Below are 20,013 nucleotides of genomic sequence, written 5' to 3'. Positions count from 1 at the left end.
GGACAGAAATTAAATGGGTTCTAAATATGGTTAATATCTAATAATTAATATCACAACATATAACAGTCTCCATATATTTAATACTTTTCTCTTTACACATTAATATAATTTAGCAGCATTTAAAAGAGGTTCTGGGGTTGTACACAGCCCCGCAGTAGTTAAAATATCCCTGCCTTATTTAGCATATGTGGAAACTGCATGCACAGTATGATCAATACAGAGCTTCAAACCAAATGGAAATACTATCCATGGGAGACAGACACTCTGTTATCCTTTTGTGTTAAAGATAACATATGGGCAGACTGGATTCTCCATGGAGAAGAGGAAGCAGATAATAAATGTGTAAAACTACATCGGAGCATATTCAGAAGGTGACTAAATGGTCAAGTGATAAAGTCTTGTGTTTAATTCCTAAATATGTAGGGATTCTATTGATCTAAACTTTCCCAACACGGTACTCCTCAAATGTTGGTTTATGGAATGACAGCAATTGCAGTCCACAAAACTGAAAGGCAAAGGGCAGGGAAAAGCTGGATGAACTCATATGCAACAGCTCTCTTGGGCTTCTGCATACTTCATCAGGACAATAGCAAGCATATGAAGGCATGCAAATAATCAGAAAAAAGTGCTGCAGTAAATGTAGAAGCAAGATAAAGCATAGCCTTTTCTGCTTCTACATCCTTAAGGGATACACTGTGTTAGTATACTAAAATTATTATCTTAATAGAAATCTCTCCAGAATGAGAGAGGGAGGGAGGGAAAGGGAGAGTTTGCTTCTATGAATAGCATCTCCCTGCCTCTAATGAGGTCATTCGTGACATCCCTGAGTAGCACTGCTTGTGCTAAGCAACTTAGTAATATATCTTATCCATTTCATTCTTTCCATTTCACGCTTCACAGTTTAATTTCATTTCCACCACTGAAGTACAGCAGAGTAGTTAGCTACCCACTGTACTACTTTAGATGTTGCTGAAAATTCAATTATATCTCAGAGAAAGAAAAACAATTGGAAAAACAGTAACTTTGATCATAACTTAAATAGAACATACTTAAATTTGTTCACAAAATTGTGAGTTGGTGGAGAACTTCTCTTTCATCTTGGCAGAGATACAACAGTCAGCAAAATGACCACAGTATTTTGCTCTCCTCTCAATATGGCAATTTGCAACTGTTTGTAAAATTGTTAATCTCAGCCTACATCAAGGGAGAGGTCATTCCTGTAACCAAAGTTGCCTTTTCACTTGAACCAAAATGCTAGTTACTATTCTCTTTCTGCTTAAATGGGTTTTCTTTGAGGCTTTTTCTTCTGTTTGGTTGTATTTTTATCCAATCAGCAGAAGAGAGACACACAGTTCTACTGCAATCCTGCTCTCTGATCTCAACATAGCCAATACACAACAAGGTCTGAAGGAGCATCATATGAAGAAAGAAGTTATATTGGTGAATTCATTGGAGTGACTTTGGCCAGGTATAACTGCTCCAGCCTTCTTGAAAAGAGATGTCCTGTCCACAGTAGTCCATGCTCTGGTCACTTTCTATTTCAGTTACCACATCATGATTTACATGGATTTGTCCTTAAATTCTACTCAGAAATTGCAGCTAGTTCAGAATATGGCACTAAGGCTTTTCTCCAGAACATCCTTCCAAGAGCACGTAATGCCAGTCCTAAAAGAATAGCTCTAGCTATCAATGCATTCCTGGTTAGGATTCAAGGTTTTAGTAACGATGTTTAAGGCTTTTAATGGGTGAAGAGACTGATATCTGAGGGAGTATCTCTTCCAGTGGGCCTTCCGCAACATTAAAATCTGCAATTAGGACTCTCCTTGGTTTTCCCTAACCAGAAACACTCAACACTTTCCAGAAAACTCCACTGGGTGAACATGCTTTTTCTTTTAGATGCTGGCAGACAGTAAAATTCAGAGCCTGCTGGGAAATTCTAGAAAATCAACCATTTTAGTGTCCTCAAATTTAAGGATGCAGGAGAGGGACTCCTCTGTTGTGCACTCAGGATAGCACTAACATTATCTGCCTTTTGGTACCATATGACAACCTGGCTTCTTACTCTTGTTTTCAATACTTAGTGACCACAGCCTGAAGTTATTTCATTAACAGAGAAAACATTTATTATTGTATGCTTTAAAAAGTGTGTAACTAAATTATTATTTATTTACTTGGTTTTACTATTTTAACTTGAATTGTAACCCATCACAAGATCCTCAAAATAGTATACCTGCAAGTAATTTAAATAAACAGAGTTCTATGTGCAAAATATAATAAATATTTTTGTCCAGGGGGGCTGGCAATCAACATTGTGTGGTCAGCTGATCATTCCCTGAGGAAGCTGCAAGATGGGAGAAAGTCTTTTCCCCATTCAACTGTGAATAAACACATACAGACATTGTTTTTAAACTGAGACATGCCATTCTTGGCCACCCCCTGCAAAGTAAATTGATCTCACTTTCCTTCCTCTACTCTTTATGATCAAGGTAGATTAAAGGAAAGTTAATAGTTCAGTATATCATTATTATTAATCTTGGAGGCAGGCATCCCATATAATTATAATCCACATGGTTAATATAAGCCAGTTATTGCAAAGGATTGCATTGTGTGGATGGAAACAGATCTGCAAGCGATACCTAATGGATATGAATTGCTTGGGAATCAAGCACTTGAAAGCTCTGGCAACTATAACAGACAAATAGCTTTCAGAAACTTAAGTAAATGTCTCATCTTGAGTTAAAAGCAGCCAGGGTCATTATGGGATGCCTCATTTTTAACTGAAACCCAACTGTTCCTTCTAGCAGATGCAAGATAGGAAAACACTTCATACTGTGACTTTATATAGAAATTATTATAAGTGACATGGAACCCATGTTATTTGAAAGACTGGATTTCTCCCAGTTCCACCTGTCCACATCCAAAAATTGACCACAGAGATCATATTTCCTGCTGCTAAGGTCTATTAAGTTAATGAACAGAAAACTTAGGGTGTTTTTATTTATTATTAAATAATACCTTGTCATGGGATGTGAATCTGGCTCCCTCCTTACTATTTTATAAATGAGCTTTAAATACTACAAGTTCCAGTTTGTTCTTTCAGTGAACAGGTATTGCTCTTTTTAGTAAATGAAAGTTATTTTGTAAATAACCACCCTTATTTAAAAATGGCTTATGCTGTTGTTTTACCTGTGTTCTATATTTTGTATAATCATATCTGGTAAACTGGCATGGGTGCCATACAAATGCTTGCATAAATAATCTACAGTAATGACCCACAATAATTCTGACTGAATAATATGGCTTCCATGTTCCAGTTTGTCCTAATATTTTTCTTAACAGGAATTAAATTAATTAATTGGAAGAGCTGGGCACACTACAATGACTGTTAGCTGCTATAGTTACAGTGCAATCTTGATCTTCCTGTGTCAGCTCTTCACAATACTTTATCTTCCAAATAAATTGGAGTACAGTTTTCATAATTCCCAGATAGGAGTCATAGAGGTTTTAATCTAGCATATTTAGAGGATATCAAGTTGAAATGGCTGCATTATGTAAATGCAGATGGACTCTGAATAGTGTATTTAGATTTATCTGTTCTGCAAAAGAACTCAGATTTAGAAATTCTATGATTTCCATGAGGATTGCTATTTCCTTCCATTTTAAAGCACAAGTATTTGTAGAGTTTATTTCAGAAGTATATTAACTTTGCAAAAATGTTCTGCTATCAACAAAACTATCACCAACAATATGGTAACTTTCATCCAGAAATAGATATGATGCTTTCATCTGACTCCACATTTCAAGTTTATTACATGAGTTTACAATGTACATGTAATTTCTTTCTTCACCTAAAGTTCTGCCTTATTACGAAGCCTACTTTGCACAAGTATAAAGGTAAATAAAAATCTACACAAGGAAATGTTTCATTTTTCATTCCCCTCATAGCCACTTAAACACCCCACCAAATGAAAGATTTTCTGGAGGCTTAGAAATCCTGATGGACAATTGAGAAGGAACCAAAGTATTGCCAGGAAAAAAGGCAATTGCCCCAAACTTCGATACAGTTTTCTTAGAACTGAAGCCAATGTCAGCACATCCTGATCATGAAGAGACAGACATACTGTATATGCATGTAACTCTATGCTCATAGGGTCTGCACATACTATCCATTCAACTGACTACACATAAATTAAACACAGCCAATCACCACCACTGTACATTCAGCAAATTCATATCCATAGCTATTCTGTATCAGATTTTCCCAACCTAATGCCCTTATATTTCAGATGTTTCACCACTCTAAGCAATTTTATTTCAATAGATACATTTTAAAAGATATATTGAAATTCTTTAAAATCCCCAAAGTGACATTAGGCTAAACAGTTGAAATGGACATATTTTAGGGAATATATAAAACTTTCTCATTTTCTTAAAAAAAAAAAAATGGATCCATGCTAATGGCCATGCTGATTGAGGATTATCGGATTTGAAGGGTTCATGTGAAAGGCAGCAAGTGGGGACATGGAATGGACCACTCTTCTTCAGGCTATCAGGAATCATGCAGTGCTTAAGAAGGTATCAACATGCAATGCAACCAGACACATCTGGCTATTTCTGATTTAACGATAGTGTAAAGACAAAATGTATTGTATAAATCATGCAGTTGATGCCAGTGAAACATAAATCACAAAGAGTAACCCTTTTAGTCCTTTTTGGAACGATGTCCACAAGATAAATATATTTTGTACATGGTTGTGGTCTATGGCCTTTGGAGTTCTTATGAAAAGTGAAGTAGATCACTAACCACAGATAGCTGTGTTGTGCAAATGCAGCCTATACAGGACCTAAAAGAGCCAGATGCAAGTGTCCCCTCACCCATGGAAACTTATTGGGTGACTTTGCGTTCATCTGCATCTCTCAGCCCAACCTGACTACAGTGTAGTGAGAAATATTGGAGGAAGGAGTGCATTGATGTCACATTTAACTCCTGGAGAGGGGATATAACTTTAAGAAATCTAGCATCTATTATTAATCTATAAATCCTAACCTTTGGTTTAAAAATAAAATAAGGCTGTTTGAGTATCTAGTAAATGCTGTGATATGCCTTCTTACTGGAAACACCATCCATAACGTTGTCAACATAATCAGACTTTATTATGGGTCACTGACCCAGATTTCATTAAAAAAAAAAAAAAGTATGTACAGATAGTCCCTGGGTTAAGAACTCCTGGTTTAAGGATGACCTATAGTTAAGAAAGGAGCCTATTGTGGCAAAATTTGAATTAAATACACAATGATTCGAGTTAAATACACAATGGTTTGAGTTCATTACACAATACTACTTATATAGTATTATACAATAATACTGTTCTGGCTTACATACAAATTCGACTTAAGGACAGACCTTAGGAATAGAATTTGTTCTTAAACTGGGGACTACCTGTAATGCAAAGTACAGTGATAAAAAAGCCTATAGTCATACATCATCTATTTTGCTGTTAACAACACATGAGTTCTAAAGGCTACAATTGTAAACTTTGCAACAGCAAGAGTCATCTTGGGATCTTTATCTGCCAAAAGAAGCTGTATACAGAATTATTTTGTCTGACCTGGAAGCGGACTAAGAAGAGGTGTTAGTTACTCATTGCGGGTCTCGGTTAAAATTACAGTACAGCAGATATGGTCCTGTGACTCAGTGCTCTCATCTTTGCAGTGACAAAGCCTTTAGGCAGAGAAGATTTTGTGATATTTACCCTCCACTACTACTGATGTTAAAATAGTGTAAAGGCCCTCCAAATTTTGTTATTTGTAAGTTGGGCTGGATATAATGCTGGTTTAAAATTAAATCTGCTGTGCCCTAAGTGACATCTTGGTATATTGTGTTTGAAATTCTATGTCAAGAATTCTTTGCTTAAGGCCTACCATTGCCTAACCTTGTCCAAAGTATATCAGCTTCTCCCCCCCACTACCCTCCCCCCAATCCTAATGTCCTCATTGATGTGGACATACCTTCTAGTACTGGTAACAATAGCTTCAATCAGAGGTTCTTTGTTCATTTTATGTGATTTAAACCTTTCTTATAACAAAGTACAAGAGGCAACATAAATTTTATTATCCATGTAAGCAAATGTAAGAACCCTTTTTATACTGTTAACAGTGCAAAACCTATTGTTGTTTGGTGCTTCTGAGTCAGTGTTGATTACTGGTGACTGCCTGGACTAGTCCCTGTAGTTTTCCTGGCAAGTTTTCAGAAGTGGTTGGCCACTGCCTGTTTCCTAGGGTGGCAGGAGAGTGACTGGTCACCCAGATGACTTCATGCCTAAGGCAGGACTAGAACTCACGGTCTCCCAGTTCTAGCCTGATGCCTTAACCACCACACCAAACTGGCTCTCTGTACCTGTAGTAAATCCTTATGAATAGGAAGCTCCTCTTTATGTAGGTATCTATTCGTTTCATCAATGTACATTTATTTGGATGGTCCTTGTATGCACTGCACCATTTTCACCAATATCTGAATTATTTATAGGATACTAGGATGCTGCTGGCCATTTTATAGGCTGTCTTCTAATTACTAGTCAAATGCACTGCTTTTGCTGAAAACTAATTGTTCATCTGAAAACAGAGTTGTTGAAAGATAACCATGATTATTTTTGGTTTGATAAGCCATTAAATCACGCAGTATTTTTCCTTGATCCAAAAGGCAGAGAGCAAACCCCATGAAACAAAGACCATGCTTTTAGAGATTCAGCTGCAATGATAAATGATGAATGGTTTGTTAGAAAACTCTGTGAGATGGCAACATTCATCCACAAAGTAACCCTCTCCTTATTCTAAACCTGTCCAAATGAATGATTTGCTGCATTGTTCTTTTTCATGGTCACCGAATAAAAATAGTGTAATTTGTTTTGGACATGCCATTGTCACACAGTGGTAGATTGCTAAGTTGAAAGAAAACACATTCCTTTTTTTTTTCCCCAATCCCAGTTTGTTTTCTCCCAAGATAAGCAACACATAGAAGACAAAACATTTTAATGACTTTCCCCAATATTTGAAAACTATTTCAGAAGTATTTGCTCTTAACTCATACATCTTTATTATGATGGCAACCACAAAATACATTTAAGTAGGTCAGAAGACTTCTATCACATTACTAATCTAATGAATACTAGCTGAACATTTCCAGCACTGAAATCTCCTTTTAGACAATCTTTCCTAAACTTCTGATTTGAAAGTCAAATGGTTCATCTATATATTATTCAATACAGACAATTGTTTAAACCATGATGTAGAATAGTCTCCCAAAAAGCAGTCCCTCAACATATTTTGGATTTCAATTTCTCACTTCTGGTGAGGATTCATGGCAAACCACATGTCCCTGAAGGAGTGAGGACAGCATTTTGGCAGAAATTGGCAGCCAAATGGCCAATTCTGGCTGGTGAAGTCTTTCCGGAAAAAGGAGAGATCATGAGATTGCCCACTTGCACTCTGGACAACTGTTCCTCGTGAGTAGACTGCAGGAACTGAAGTTTTTGCAGTCGGCTTGTGACTGAGCGGCTGAGAGTCAAGGGAGTTCAATCAAGCTCACAGCCATAATCAGCCTATACAGACTGATTCTCACAAGTCTCATTTCTTAACCACTTTTGGATATAACTAATTTACAATTAAAGAGAGATTTTCTGAGTGGCAGGATAAGAAAATTCCACTTGGTGAGTTCTTATTTTTTCTGGATTACAAAGGAATAAAGAGGGAAAAAAAGGCTTTAAAGACTTAAAAACTTTTGGCAAAAAGCTTAACAAGAAGTCCATGTAAGAAACTTTAAAATGGATAAAGGGGACAGTTCTTTTGAAATATTTTTTTGTATATGTGTGAAAGTGCTTTGAACAAATTGGAATTAAATTAAACAGATGAACTGGACCTTCATTTTTTGTTTACCATTAAAGAGTGTAGGCAATTGGTGGATTTTACAAAACAAAAGATATAGGTAATATGAGCCAGACTGTGATGCTGATTGTATCCATGGAGATGTTGATTGCGATGCTGACTGTAACTCGAGTGCAACTTGAGACAAAAGTATTAAGGGCATAGGAAGATAAAAAAAAAAGGGGGGGCTTGCCTCCCACCCCACCCCCATTTGAGACACTTTCATTTTTAGATTATAATATTATAATGGCAACCACCAGAAAAATGGCAAGAATGGAGAGGTTCTCTACAGCAACCTGCAGAGAGAGGAATTACACCAGATTTGCTTCAGAAAATGTTTGAGCAACTGGGCAGTAAGTTAAACTGGTACTAAATTGACAGCTTTTGAAAAAGGAATTGATGAAAGACTTGAAAAGATGAAAGAGGAGATGAAAGAAGAAGTTAAGAAGGTGGAAAGCTCTGTAAAACAAATGTCAGGAGATGTAAAACAAATTAATGACAAAAAGTGGAAATTTTGGAGAGTAAGACAGAAGTTATAGACAAAGTTGGAAAGAGAACTAGATAATCTGGCTCTGTTGGAATTGAGAGAGAAGGAATTTTGTTTGAGATTTAGAGCAATCCCAGAGGATTCTAGTGAATATATTAGAGAAAGGATTATTAAAGTCTCAGCAAAAGTTTTGGATTGAGAGGAGGAGGATACAGAGACAAAAACTGATAAAGTATATAGAATAAATTCAAGATTTGTGAGAATAAAAAATGTTCCAAGGGATGTTTTGGTGAACTTTGTTAAGGAGAAGAAAGGGACAAGTTCTGCAGCAGCATTTTAATACAAAACTGAAGACTAATGATACAGATATGATTGCTCTTAAACAAATTCCTATTAGAATTTTGCGTAAGAGAAAAAAGTATTCTTTTTTGATTGAGACATTAAAGCAGAAAAAGATCTCACTTTGATGGGACAAATTGGAAGGTGTGATTTTTACTTTTAAACAGGAAAGGTTTCAACTGAATTCTGTCTAGAAGGCAAAGGAATTTCTAGAACAATTCAAAGAAATGAAGGAGATTCAAATGGAGGTGTCAGAAGAGATTACACAATAACTCCAACAGGTGCAACAGGAAACTGAAAGGGACAATACTGAACTAGGCATTACAGGTATCGATTTTCCTAAATTTTTGGCTTCATTATGGATTATAAATGCTCAAAGTGGAATATAGATGGAGCGAATGCTCCTCAAAAGAGAGAAAAAAAATCATTATTTGAAAAAATTAAAACAAGATATAATTTGCCTACAAGAGACACATCTTAGAAAAAAGGACATAAAATATTTGATTTATAAAAATTTGGATGAAGAATTTATTTCAATAGGAATGAAAAAGAAAAAGAAAGAAAGAAAGAAAGAAAAAAAAAGAAATCCCCAATTAAAACCAGAACTTCTGATGAGCATGGTAGATTTGTTGGGGTGGAAGCTAATATGTATGGGACTAAGACTTTGATACTGGGAATTTATGCCCCAAATGAGGACTAAGTATTGTTTTATAAATGACTTACGGAGAAATTAATAGGTTTCTCTTATGAAAATTGGTGTTTGATGGGGGATTGGAATGGAGTGAACTCCCTAGAACTGGACAGAACTGCTGAGAAAAATATTAAAATCACTCAAGGTAAATTACCAAAAGTTTTCTTTGATTTGATGGACAATTTAGGGCTGGCTGATATATGGAGACAGAAAAATGGCAATTCAAGAGAGTATACCTACTTTTCTGAAAGACACAGATCCTTTTCAAAAATAGACATGATTTGGATTTCAAAGAATTTGGCTACTAAGGTTTCTAAAGTAGAGATACTACCAAAGACTTTTCTGGATCATAATCCTGTGAGCTTGGTTTATAAAAGAAAATTTAATTGTTTTAGACAGAGACTAAACAAAATGTTGCTACAGAAAGAAGCAATAGTGGAGGATTGTAAAAAGAAACTAAAAGATTTTTTTGAAAATAATTTAGGTAAAGGCACTGATTTAAGAATGGTTTGGGATGCAAGGAAAGTTTTTATTAGAGGTTAATTTATACAACATAATAGTAAGCTTAAAAAGAAGAGTCAGGAGAAAACACAAGCTATTTTGGATGAAATAAAGAGAAAAGAAGAATTAAAGACATTTCCAGAGAAGATGTATTTCTCAACAAATTAAGTTTTTACAATGACTATTATCTATATTAACAGTAAGAGAAATGGAAATAAAAATGAATTATGTAAAGCAAAAAAACTTTGAGTTTGGAAATAAACCATGGAAGTGGCTATCATATAAATTACAAATGAAAAGATAACGATAGTGAAATTACAAGAGGGAAATACTGTATTAACGGACAATGCAGCCATACAAAAAGCATTTCATCAATATTATTCTAATTTGTATAAAGGAAGTTACATTTCTCTAGAGAAAATAGATGAATATCTAAACAAACAAAATTGACTGAGGATTACAGAGGAACAGAGACAGATTATGAATGGACCTATAACAATAAGGGAAGTTTCTGAAGCTACAAAAAGATTAAACTAGGAAAGGTGCCTAGACCAGATGGATTATCAGATTCTTATCATAAATGTTTTGAGAATGAACTTTTACAACTCTTACAAAATACGATGAACTCTATCCTACAGGGAGAAAAGCTGCCAGAGAGTTGGAAAGAGGCCAATATAGCATTAATACCCAAAGAAGTACAAGATTTGACTTTAACAAGAAACTATAGGCCGATATCATTATTGAATAATGATTATTTCACCATGATTCTAGCTGATAGACTGAAAATAATTTTGCAAGAATTTATTCATGAGGATCAATGTGCGTCTTCACTTAAAAGACAGTTAAAGGACAAAGTTAGAAGTGTGTTGGACGTATTTGGAGCAACATAATGAAAAACAAGCCAAATTGATCTTCTCAGATGTAGAGAAGGCCTCTGACAATCTGAACTGGGCTTTCAAATAAAGCTCTGTTCCTGCACAGCGCTGAGAGGTTTCCTGGGGAGGGGAAACCTCTCAGTGGTGTGCAGGAACAGAGTTCAAATCCTGAAGATTTGAGCTCTGTTCCTCCAGCCCCACAAAGGATTTCCCCTCCATCCACAGAGGGGAGGGCAAACACTTCATTGGGCTGTAGGTAGTTGAAACTGTCTGGCAGGCATACCTTTCGCTCTCAAAGAGCTGCCTGCTGGGAGACAGCTCTTTTTCTCTGTCCACTTAACAACCCAGGAGATTGCTCAATGACCGCAACCGGGAGTGCCCGGATTGCAGTCATTGAGCGAAGCAGTCATGTGGGTATTTTGCTTAACAATCGAGATTCCAGTCCCAATTGTGGTTGTTAGGCAAGGACTACCTGTATGTGCTTGTCTGAGCACCTTCCAGAAATAAAACTCATACTATTCCATTTTAAAAGCACCAAATTAAACAAAAACAGAAGTAAAATGACAGCACTGAATTCTTGTAACAGCTTTCTCTAGCTGGTGTCTTCCAAATGCATTGGAGCAACAGTCACAAAAATAGCAGGCATTGTTCCCACCTATTATTCTAAACTGCAGTCTCTACCCCAAATGAAAAGCTCATCTATGGCATCTGAATGTCTAATACTAATTAGGTCACTACAATTTCTGAAATAGAAAAAAATCTGTGCTGTCTAAAGGTTATTAAGAAAGTGTAGCTTTGAATTTTCAAATCCCACTGCCTCCCTTTCACCTACCTGTGCTGGTTTTTTAAAAGATCTACTCAGCAAAACATTTCCTGTCTACTTTATTATTCAACTTCACAACTAATATGAAATAAGCTTCAGTATCCTTAGCCAGGACTCTCAATACCAAGAGGCCCATTCAGCACCTAAACTGTTCTGTTTGCAAGGCACGACCATATCCAGCTGTTCTCCATCATGCTACTGTTATCTTGGGGCTTATTTGATTTGAGTTATGCTTTTGAGACCTTCTAGCTATTTTGGATTTCAATTACCAATTGCATTTTCTGTTCAACTTTTTGGCTTGGTTTTTACAAAATCTCTTACCATCCAGGCTGTGACAAAGTCTCCCATCCAGGTCCCCACTGCCGCTACTTTCATAAAATTTTCATTCCTGATGCCCATGAAGTCTGACACAAAGTATGCCCTGTAAATACAAGCATATATATTGTAAGTTACAGTAATTTACAGCAAAATAATAGATAATCTGGCTCTGCTGTCACCAGGAAAAAAGGGAAGTACTCCAACTCTTAACAACTGTGCTTCTGCTCTGCAGCTTAGATATTTGTTTTCTTTATTCACTGCATTTATAGCCTGTCTTTCATAATGAGTTCAAGGAGACATATAGGGAACTCTGTAATAGAGCTATGCAGCATTCAGATTCAATCTCCAAAACGTGCTTTGGATATGCAGAAGCCTGATTATAGGAATGGCTGTGTCCAACATCTTAAAGCACCTGCATCTTTTCTCATTATCCCAGGAAAGGATATGGATATTTAAGGTGCTGTAGACATTCCTACAGGCTCATTCAGGCTCCTGCACATTTCAAAGCACTTTTTGGAGACTGAATCCATCACATTGCATAGCACTATTCCATAAGTCTCCTATGCTGTCACTGACCAGACAGACACCTGTTTAGTGTTAACAAGGTGCTCTGAAACCTCACTTTTAAATTTAAGATGTACATAACCTGCCAGGGGAGGCTCTCTAGATGTTCTGGAGTTCAGCTTTCCAAATCCCATTTGTCATGATAGTTGAGGCTGGTGGGAGTCGAAGTCCAAAACATCTGGAGGATACCAGGTTGCCTATTTTTGGATTTAGAAGCTAGATACTGTCTAGTAGCTAATCCTATGTGTCTTCACTGTCACATTAGTATGAGGTCAACAGCTCAGTCGTTTTCAGATTAGGTGAAAAGGTATCCTTTTTGGCACAGAAAATAACAGAGAAGCATAATATCAAGCCACCTGGGAATATATATATTGTTTTGGCGAAGCTAATTCTGATTTGAGAAATGAATTTGGGACCTACTTTTGGGGAAAAGGATCAAGTAGATTTAGCATAACATATCTTAATAAATGATATTTTGACACCACATTCACTGAATCTAAACCCAGAACAACTGCTGGATATTTGCTTGTGCTTGTACTTTTCAACAGGGAAAATGAATTAGATAGCTGTGAGTTTCAGTAATGAAAACATGCTAGTTAATAATCAACTCCTGCAATTTTCACCCAGATAAAACCCCGCAACAGAAAAAAAAATATTGCTCCCAAATGTATCCTTCTACAGCAATTAAACATTAAATTAAATTAGTTAAATATTATTTTCCTTGCCCTGGTCTTTAAAAGAATGTAAGTTCATTCTCTAACATGCTTTCCATATCCTATGATAGCCTTATTTTTGCATCTTTCAGGATTAATGCTAAAATACCAAAACATCTGGGAGCTTGTACTCCTTTTAATAAAGGTGAACATTAAGGACAAAAGTTTTACTTAGCTGTCTCTGTGATATGATTATCTTTTTTAAAAAAAATATTGTTTTAAAATAGGAAACAGTGAATAATAAAAGTTCTTTACTGGATCTCTGAGTAAAGTAAAGTAAAGGAAGGGCTGTACACATATTCCTCCATCTGAGATTCAGGATCTATATACTAAATCAGGTATTCTAGCATAACCTCTGATCTTTCATCCGGGGAAAAGCAATCACTAAAGCCTAGCATTGCTATCTCAAGCAAATCCTTTTAACATGCAGTAAGCAAAGATATTTGAGTGAAGCCTCTTGGAATTGCTTTGTCAAGTAAACAAAGCACATTTTCTCAATATAAAAAGAAAAAAAAACCCTCTGAATTTTGGCACTTTCAATAAACCTTTATTCCTTCCTTGCCATTTCTATCTTTACTCATCCTTTATAACCCCTTGTATCTTCTCAAGGATTTTCTAGGCGCCTTGCTTCACATGGCACGAGCAGCAGAAGTTCCTTCCTTCCCTCTTACATTCCAGCATCTTTTTCTTTTTTTGTGGTCTGGGCTTGAAGTTACTTACATTCAGTCACAGATACTGTTTCTGCTGTGGCAACTCTCAGTTGCTGAAACCAACTATATTAGCAACATTCATAGAAACAAAATAGTTTACTCACTAATAGTTTATTATAACAAGCAAAGCATAATTACTTGTATATTTTCTTTAGTTATTCAAAGAACTATTAAAGAACTATTGAAACATTACTATGAACAGAACACATGAAATATGGCCAATGCTTATTAAACTCCCAGGCTGATCCTAAATTCTGTGTTTTTGCTATTAGCTTATATTTTTGTTTACGGGAAGGATGGAAGACAAATTAGATGTAACATTCCAGTAAAATACATTACTGAAATAAAAAATCATTTAAATAATTACTTTAGATCAGGGTTAAATAACATGGTACCCTCCATATATTAAAGTCTTAACTTGTATCTGCCCCAGCCAGCATAATCTGTGGGGAAGGACTGTGAAAGAGATAGTCCAACTATTTAAAGGGAGAGGTTGCCCATCCCTATTTAGATTCATAGTTCTACCAAATCTTTTAAGATATGACAGTAATAAAGACAAAGACAGTAATAAAGACAAATGGCCTTTGTGAATAATCTGCACTATGAATTAATGAAAGCAAGCAATTATTTCATTTAAATTGATAGTCAACACTGACTTGTACCCCACTGGTTGTGATGGTGAGGGAATATAAGCCATCAAACAGCATTCAGAACCAACTTCCTCCCCATATGTTTCTGTATGATTCCCAGAACTGCTAGGGATTTCTGGCAACTGTAATATGTGATATCTCTGCAGAGTTTCAAGTTACAGAAGTCTGTAGTTAAGTCTGGCCCTATTCAGATATGAATGTCCTGACACAACTACATATTTATTTATCACATTTATATCCCACTGCAATCAAAGACACTTGGCAGCTTTCAAGGTATGAAAAATTAAATAAAATATGTTAGAATTTATCTGAAAAAATAATTAAATCTGTATCTTAAATTCATAACCCAATAAATCAAACACAGCAATGACCGAAACAAAAATTAAAAAACTGAAGATGAAGAAGAGAAGATAGCATAATCATTTACTCAACTAGAATGTTCTCCAAAAGAGCTCATTTTTTAAAAATCTGTCTAAAAGTCATCAGGGAGGGCGATCTTGCTCAGTTCCCTTTATTCCCTTCCCTTCCCAGAAATGTGATGTGGGACTACAAGGACCTTTTACCTAGATGATCCAATAGGTTGGGTTTATTTATGGCTTGGCACTTGGGTAGTCTTGCAGTTCATCAAGTGTCAAGCCATAAAGTGCTTTATAGATAAAAAACAGTGCTTTAAATTGTACCTGGCAGCCAGTGCAGCATATATGTTACTAGTGTTATGCATTCCCAAAATTAGATACCAGTTAACACATGATCTGCTGCATTCTGGACAAACTATAGTTTTCAAGTAGTTTTTTAAGGCAGTCCCATGTAGAGCACATTGAAGTAGTCTAACCAGGTAGAAATGAGAGCATGAGTTACTGTAGCCAGGTTCTTCTGCTCCAGGTAAAGCTATAATTGACATCTCAGCCGAAGCTAGGTAAAGGCTCTTCTGGCCATGGCTTCCTCCTGCTGCTCAAGCAGAAGCTGTGAATCCAAAATGACTCCCAAATCACAAACCTGTTCCTGCATGGGTAGTGCAAGCCCATCCAGAGATCATACTAGGGTTAATAAAAAAACTTCAATCAACAAGCAGCAACTCTGTCTTGCTTGGTTCAACTTTAGCCTGTTCTTTCCCATCCAAACTGTTATAAGCTCCAAGAACTGGGCTAAGACATCAACAGCACCCTCCTATAGCTTGGAGTGGTGATGTAAAGCTAGACATCATTAGCAAACTGATGATATTGCACCCCAAACTGTCAGCTGACCCTTCCAGCAGCTTCAAAGAGATGGTAAAAACCAGGGGAGTGAGAACTAAGACCTGTGGCACCCTGTAAGTTAGGCCACCAGGTTGACTTACCATCCCCACTACCACCACTACAGGCTGAATTTGCCTTCTGAGGAAACAGTATCTCCAATTCCCTACCCCTGTAAGCAACAGATTAAGATACTATGGTTGCTAGTACAAAAAGCTGCTCAAAGGTCAAAAAGGACTAGGAAAAGTATATTATCTTCATCAAGGTCTTAACAAAGCTCATCCAGGAGAGTGACCAATTGTCAGGCCCAGCCCAAGAACAATGATGAAACAGTCCAGTCAAGTACAGTTCCTTGATTTGCTTACACCCTATAGACAGAATCTTGCCAAACTAAATCTATACTACAGGAACTAGGGCATATACTCTGGGAGATTCTAGAGAGTGGCTATCCTGAATCTCTTACTTTTCTCACGCTCTGCCTGTGGACTGTGTTGTCTTTTGCGTCCTTTCCCCTCCTGGAATGCTCCCCTCCTTCCTGATAGTCTTGATCTCCCACATCACTCTCCTCCTCGTAGTTACATTCCATCACACCAATGCTGTCTTGAAACCTGATTGAAACAATTCATGTAATCCACTTCTTCTATAGTGCTGAGTAATGGGGATGTAAGATGGGGCACCCCCATCTTAACAAACTCTCTGAGAAAGGGAATGTTGGAGACCAGCTGACAGTTATCTAACGCCACTGGATCCAGGGATGGCCTCTTCATAAGAGAGTGTACCACAGCATCTTTCAAGATTGTGGGCAACTCCACTTCTTGTAATGAGGCGTTGACAGTCTCCCGGATCCAGATGGTCACATTTCCGCCAGGATGAACAGGGGTCCAGACTACAGTGACAGTGCCCAGTCCAGACAACAGTTTATTCACTTTTTCCAAGTTCACAGGCCAAAAGGAGTCCCAAATAAGCAAAACAGTGCCCTAGTCATTGTTAAAGACTATGCCCTGGAGGAGTTAAGACTTAGATGAATCTGAGTTTGTCCACAACATGCTTTGCAAATTGGTCAGACTAAAAGAGCTCAATCTGACAATCAACGCTAACAGCTATAATTATAATATGTAAAAGCAAATTAGTATTTAAATCCTAGTTTTCAAAATGATATTAACATTTGTTTATAATCACTGGCTGTGAGCTATTAGGCAGATTTAAGAGATTAAAAATACCAATGAAGTCCTTAAGTAAACCAGCAGCCAGATCTAGAATTCCTGCCTGAGTCCAGGAATAGGGAACATTTTAGAACAAGAGTAAATGAAACATTTTACTGGGGTGGGACAGGAAATGCTGCAACTGGAAAAGTGAAACAAAGAGGGATTGCAAATTTATTTATTTTCAGACTTTGGGAGAGAGCAGGTTTGTGTATTAGATTTATATGGCCACTCATCTCAAATACATGACTCTCAGTGGCTAACAGTTTTAAAAAGAATACAACCACCTACAAAAAACATAAAACATATAGTAGCCAGAGGAGATTACAAAAACATCATACAATCAACACAACCAGGAAATGGTCTCCGTCACATACCTGGGGCCCCAGGCTCGAGCACAGAACCAAGTCCTCAAGGCCTTGTAGGAGGCCAGCAGGGTTGAAACCAATCTGATTTCCAGAGGGGTGATATGTGGGTGCCACAGCAGAAAAGGCTGTCCTCCTGGGCCCTGCCAAACAACACTCCCCAGCAAAAGGGAGCCAGAGCATGGCCCTCCCACTGGACTGGATGGGATGGGTAGAAACAACAGGGGAGAGATGATCCCGTAAGATGCCTATATCCTCTGCTCAGTACAAGAATCCAAGTTAAAGCAGCTCAGACTGATAGCCTCCTAGCCTTTGCTTGAACACATCCGTATTAACCAACTCTTTGGGTAACTGATTCCATACCATATTATTTTCACACTGGGAAGGTTTATATCACTCTTTCACATATTCCTCACTTAAAATAATGGGAAATTGTGCCACTAGTTTTCAGCAACTGTACTGCTGGAATTTGGTGGTGCAATTAGTGAAAAAAAGGTCTCAGCATTTGCATACACTCTGGGGACATGAGCTGCCCACTACTGTACTAATCCTAGCCCTGCCTTTGGAAGAAGGCTGATGGTTATTTTATTCTAACAGAAGGACCTGCCACTGCTACAACTGTATCTCCATGGAGACTGAAGATGAGGCATACGGAGATTCAGTAATGTGTGTGTGTGTGTGTATACATGTTTGTTTTACAGCTGAAGATTTTTTTTAAAAGCAGTTTAAGGAAACAGTGCATTACATATTTTGTCAGGTACTGGAAGATATCTGTGGTTGAAAAGCAAAGGATGCAGGGGGCTGAGGAGAAACAAGACTACCCCAGTCCAGCAAAGGGAAGCTCCACCATCAGCAGTAATAGAATATGAACTAAGGACACAGCACGATGTACCCATTCCTGAATCATGGTTCAGGAAGAATTTCAGAAGTATATGCTGGACTCTAATCCTCTTTTTGTCAAATTGAAACCCACTTCTAATTTATTTCAGTACTGTGTTAAAATATATATTCTGCATTATTGTTTTGCGACTCTCATTCAGTTTGGTTAAGGGAGATGCTTTGGGACTTTTTTTTCAAATGAAAACAACTTTTCAACATTATCAGGGAAGGAGGCAGTAGTTACTTTACTTACAAGATTGCCAAAGGGTATGCAAGAATGTCTTCTCTTTCATTGTCCCATCATCTCTCCAGTAGTCTACAGCTTCCTTGGTACTACAATAAATACCAAGGGAATATACCACGAGGGAACTCAACCCATGAGGCATTTTTAGATTGGGAATAAGGAGTATCCAAGGAAGCTTCAGAATGGAGATATGCAGAACTGAAAAAGAAGAGCAATTCTGTCCACAGCAATCCCACAAGCCGAAAAATGTCCTCAAAAGACATTACAAACCACCCTGATTACATGGTAGACAAACTGGAACCTCCTTCACAAAAGAAACCTTTCAAGTAATTGGTAGGCAGATTTTGGAACATTACTTAATTTAGGACTCCATCTCAAAAGGTGTTTTGTACTGGCTGTAGACGTTGAAATAAAAAATCCACCTGCCTTGCTTCCACTATGAAATTTATGTCAAATTAAAATACGTGGTTTCAAATTTAAATAATTGATCCCTAAGGTTGTTCCAGTCACTGTTTTGGAAGGAATGAAAAAATTGTAACTATTTTTTGAAATTATGTAAAGCAAGCAAGCAAGCAGGGGTGTCTGCAAGGGATGCCAAAAAAAAAAAAAAAAAAGTCAAGATGGTGGCCATGATGGTGCAATCAAAGCTCCGCCAGTCTTTTACATGAACTGCACATGTCACACACACACACACACACACACCCCAGATGGAGATTCAGTTGTATGTCTGTGTGGTATGGCTCTCAGCTAATCCACATATGGCAAAAAGTAACCTTAGGCAAAAACATTTAGGTCTAACCACTGAGACGAAGTAGACAAAATTACCAAGGCCTTGTTAATAAATCTGACAAATGCAATAATTCCCTATATTTCTCAATTTACGTATTTATAAGTTGTTGATAAATCAGCCAAATTTGAGCTGAATCCTAATCTTGCCTAGTTCAAAAAGGGATGAGGTGGAGGGAAAATAATTTTAGAATAATCATTGAATTGGATGACCGAGTTTACATGACATACACTGTAATTTGAACCAGGATGTACTTAACTAAATTTTCCATTTTCAAGGTTCCCACTACATTCTGAACTTAATTACCCAAACTGATTCTCACAATGTCCTAGAATAAAATGTGATTCAGTTTTGTTGTATAATCAAAGTTTATGATTCAGAGTGTTGTATAATCAAAGTCAATGTGTTGAAAATTAAGAGTACCCACAGCCTAGGTATATTAACTTTGGGCTGGCATTGTGGCCATCTCTCTAGTTTGGCTGGATTTGGGATATAGTATAAATCATCTCCTCTCACGTTCTGCCACTCTTTTTGGCTTTTCTTGTTGGCATATTTCTGGTTTACTGGCAGGTCCTGGAATTCATCTGGCAGAAGAAGTGTTTTCAGCTGGCAGAAGTGATTTGTGCCTCATCCTAACCTCTTCCAGATGGCACATTTTTAGTCAAATTGCTTCTTCCTACAGAACCAGTAGTATACATGAAAATGTTTTTAGG

The 20,013-nt window shown here is 37.1% G+C and overlaps 1 protein-coding gene across 3 annotated transcripts in view; it reads right to left on the bottom strand.

The window, feature by feature from the left end:
- Positions 1-20,013, bottom strand: part of TMEM117 (transmembrane protein 117) — a 215,539-nt gene that overhangs the window by 114,498 nt on the left and 81,028 nt on the right. For all 3 annotated transcript variants that reach the window (XM_088141752.1, XM_088141754.1, XM_088141753.1), the window contains one exon: positions 11,958-12,057. In XM_088141752.1, coding sequence (XP_087997878.1) covers positions 11,958-12,057 — 100 coding nt within the window. The remainder of the gene's footprint in view (positions 1-11,957; positions 12,058-20,013) is intronic.

The sequence above is a fragment of the Python bivittatus genome, unplaced genomic scaffold (assembly GCF_059951505.1).
Source record: "Python bivittatus isolate LINGU-HERP-01145 unplaced genomic scaffold, Pbiv_v1 ctg000330_np1212, whole genome shotgun sequence".
NCBI lineage: Eukaryota > Metazoa > Chordata > Lepidosauria > Squamata > Pythonidae > Python > Python bivittatus.
The sequence above is the reverse complement of the archived record's forward strand: the minus strand, read 5'-3'. Positions and strand labels throughout refer to the sequence as shown.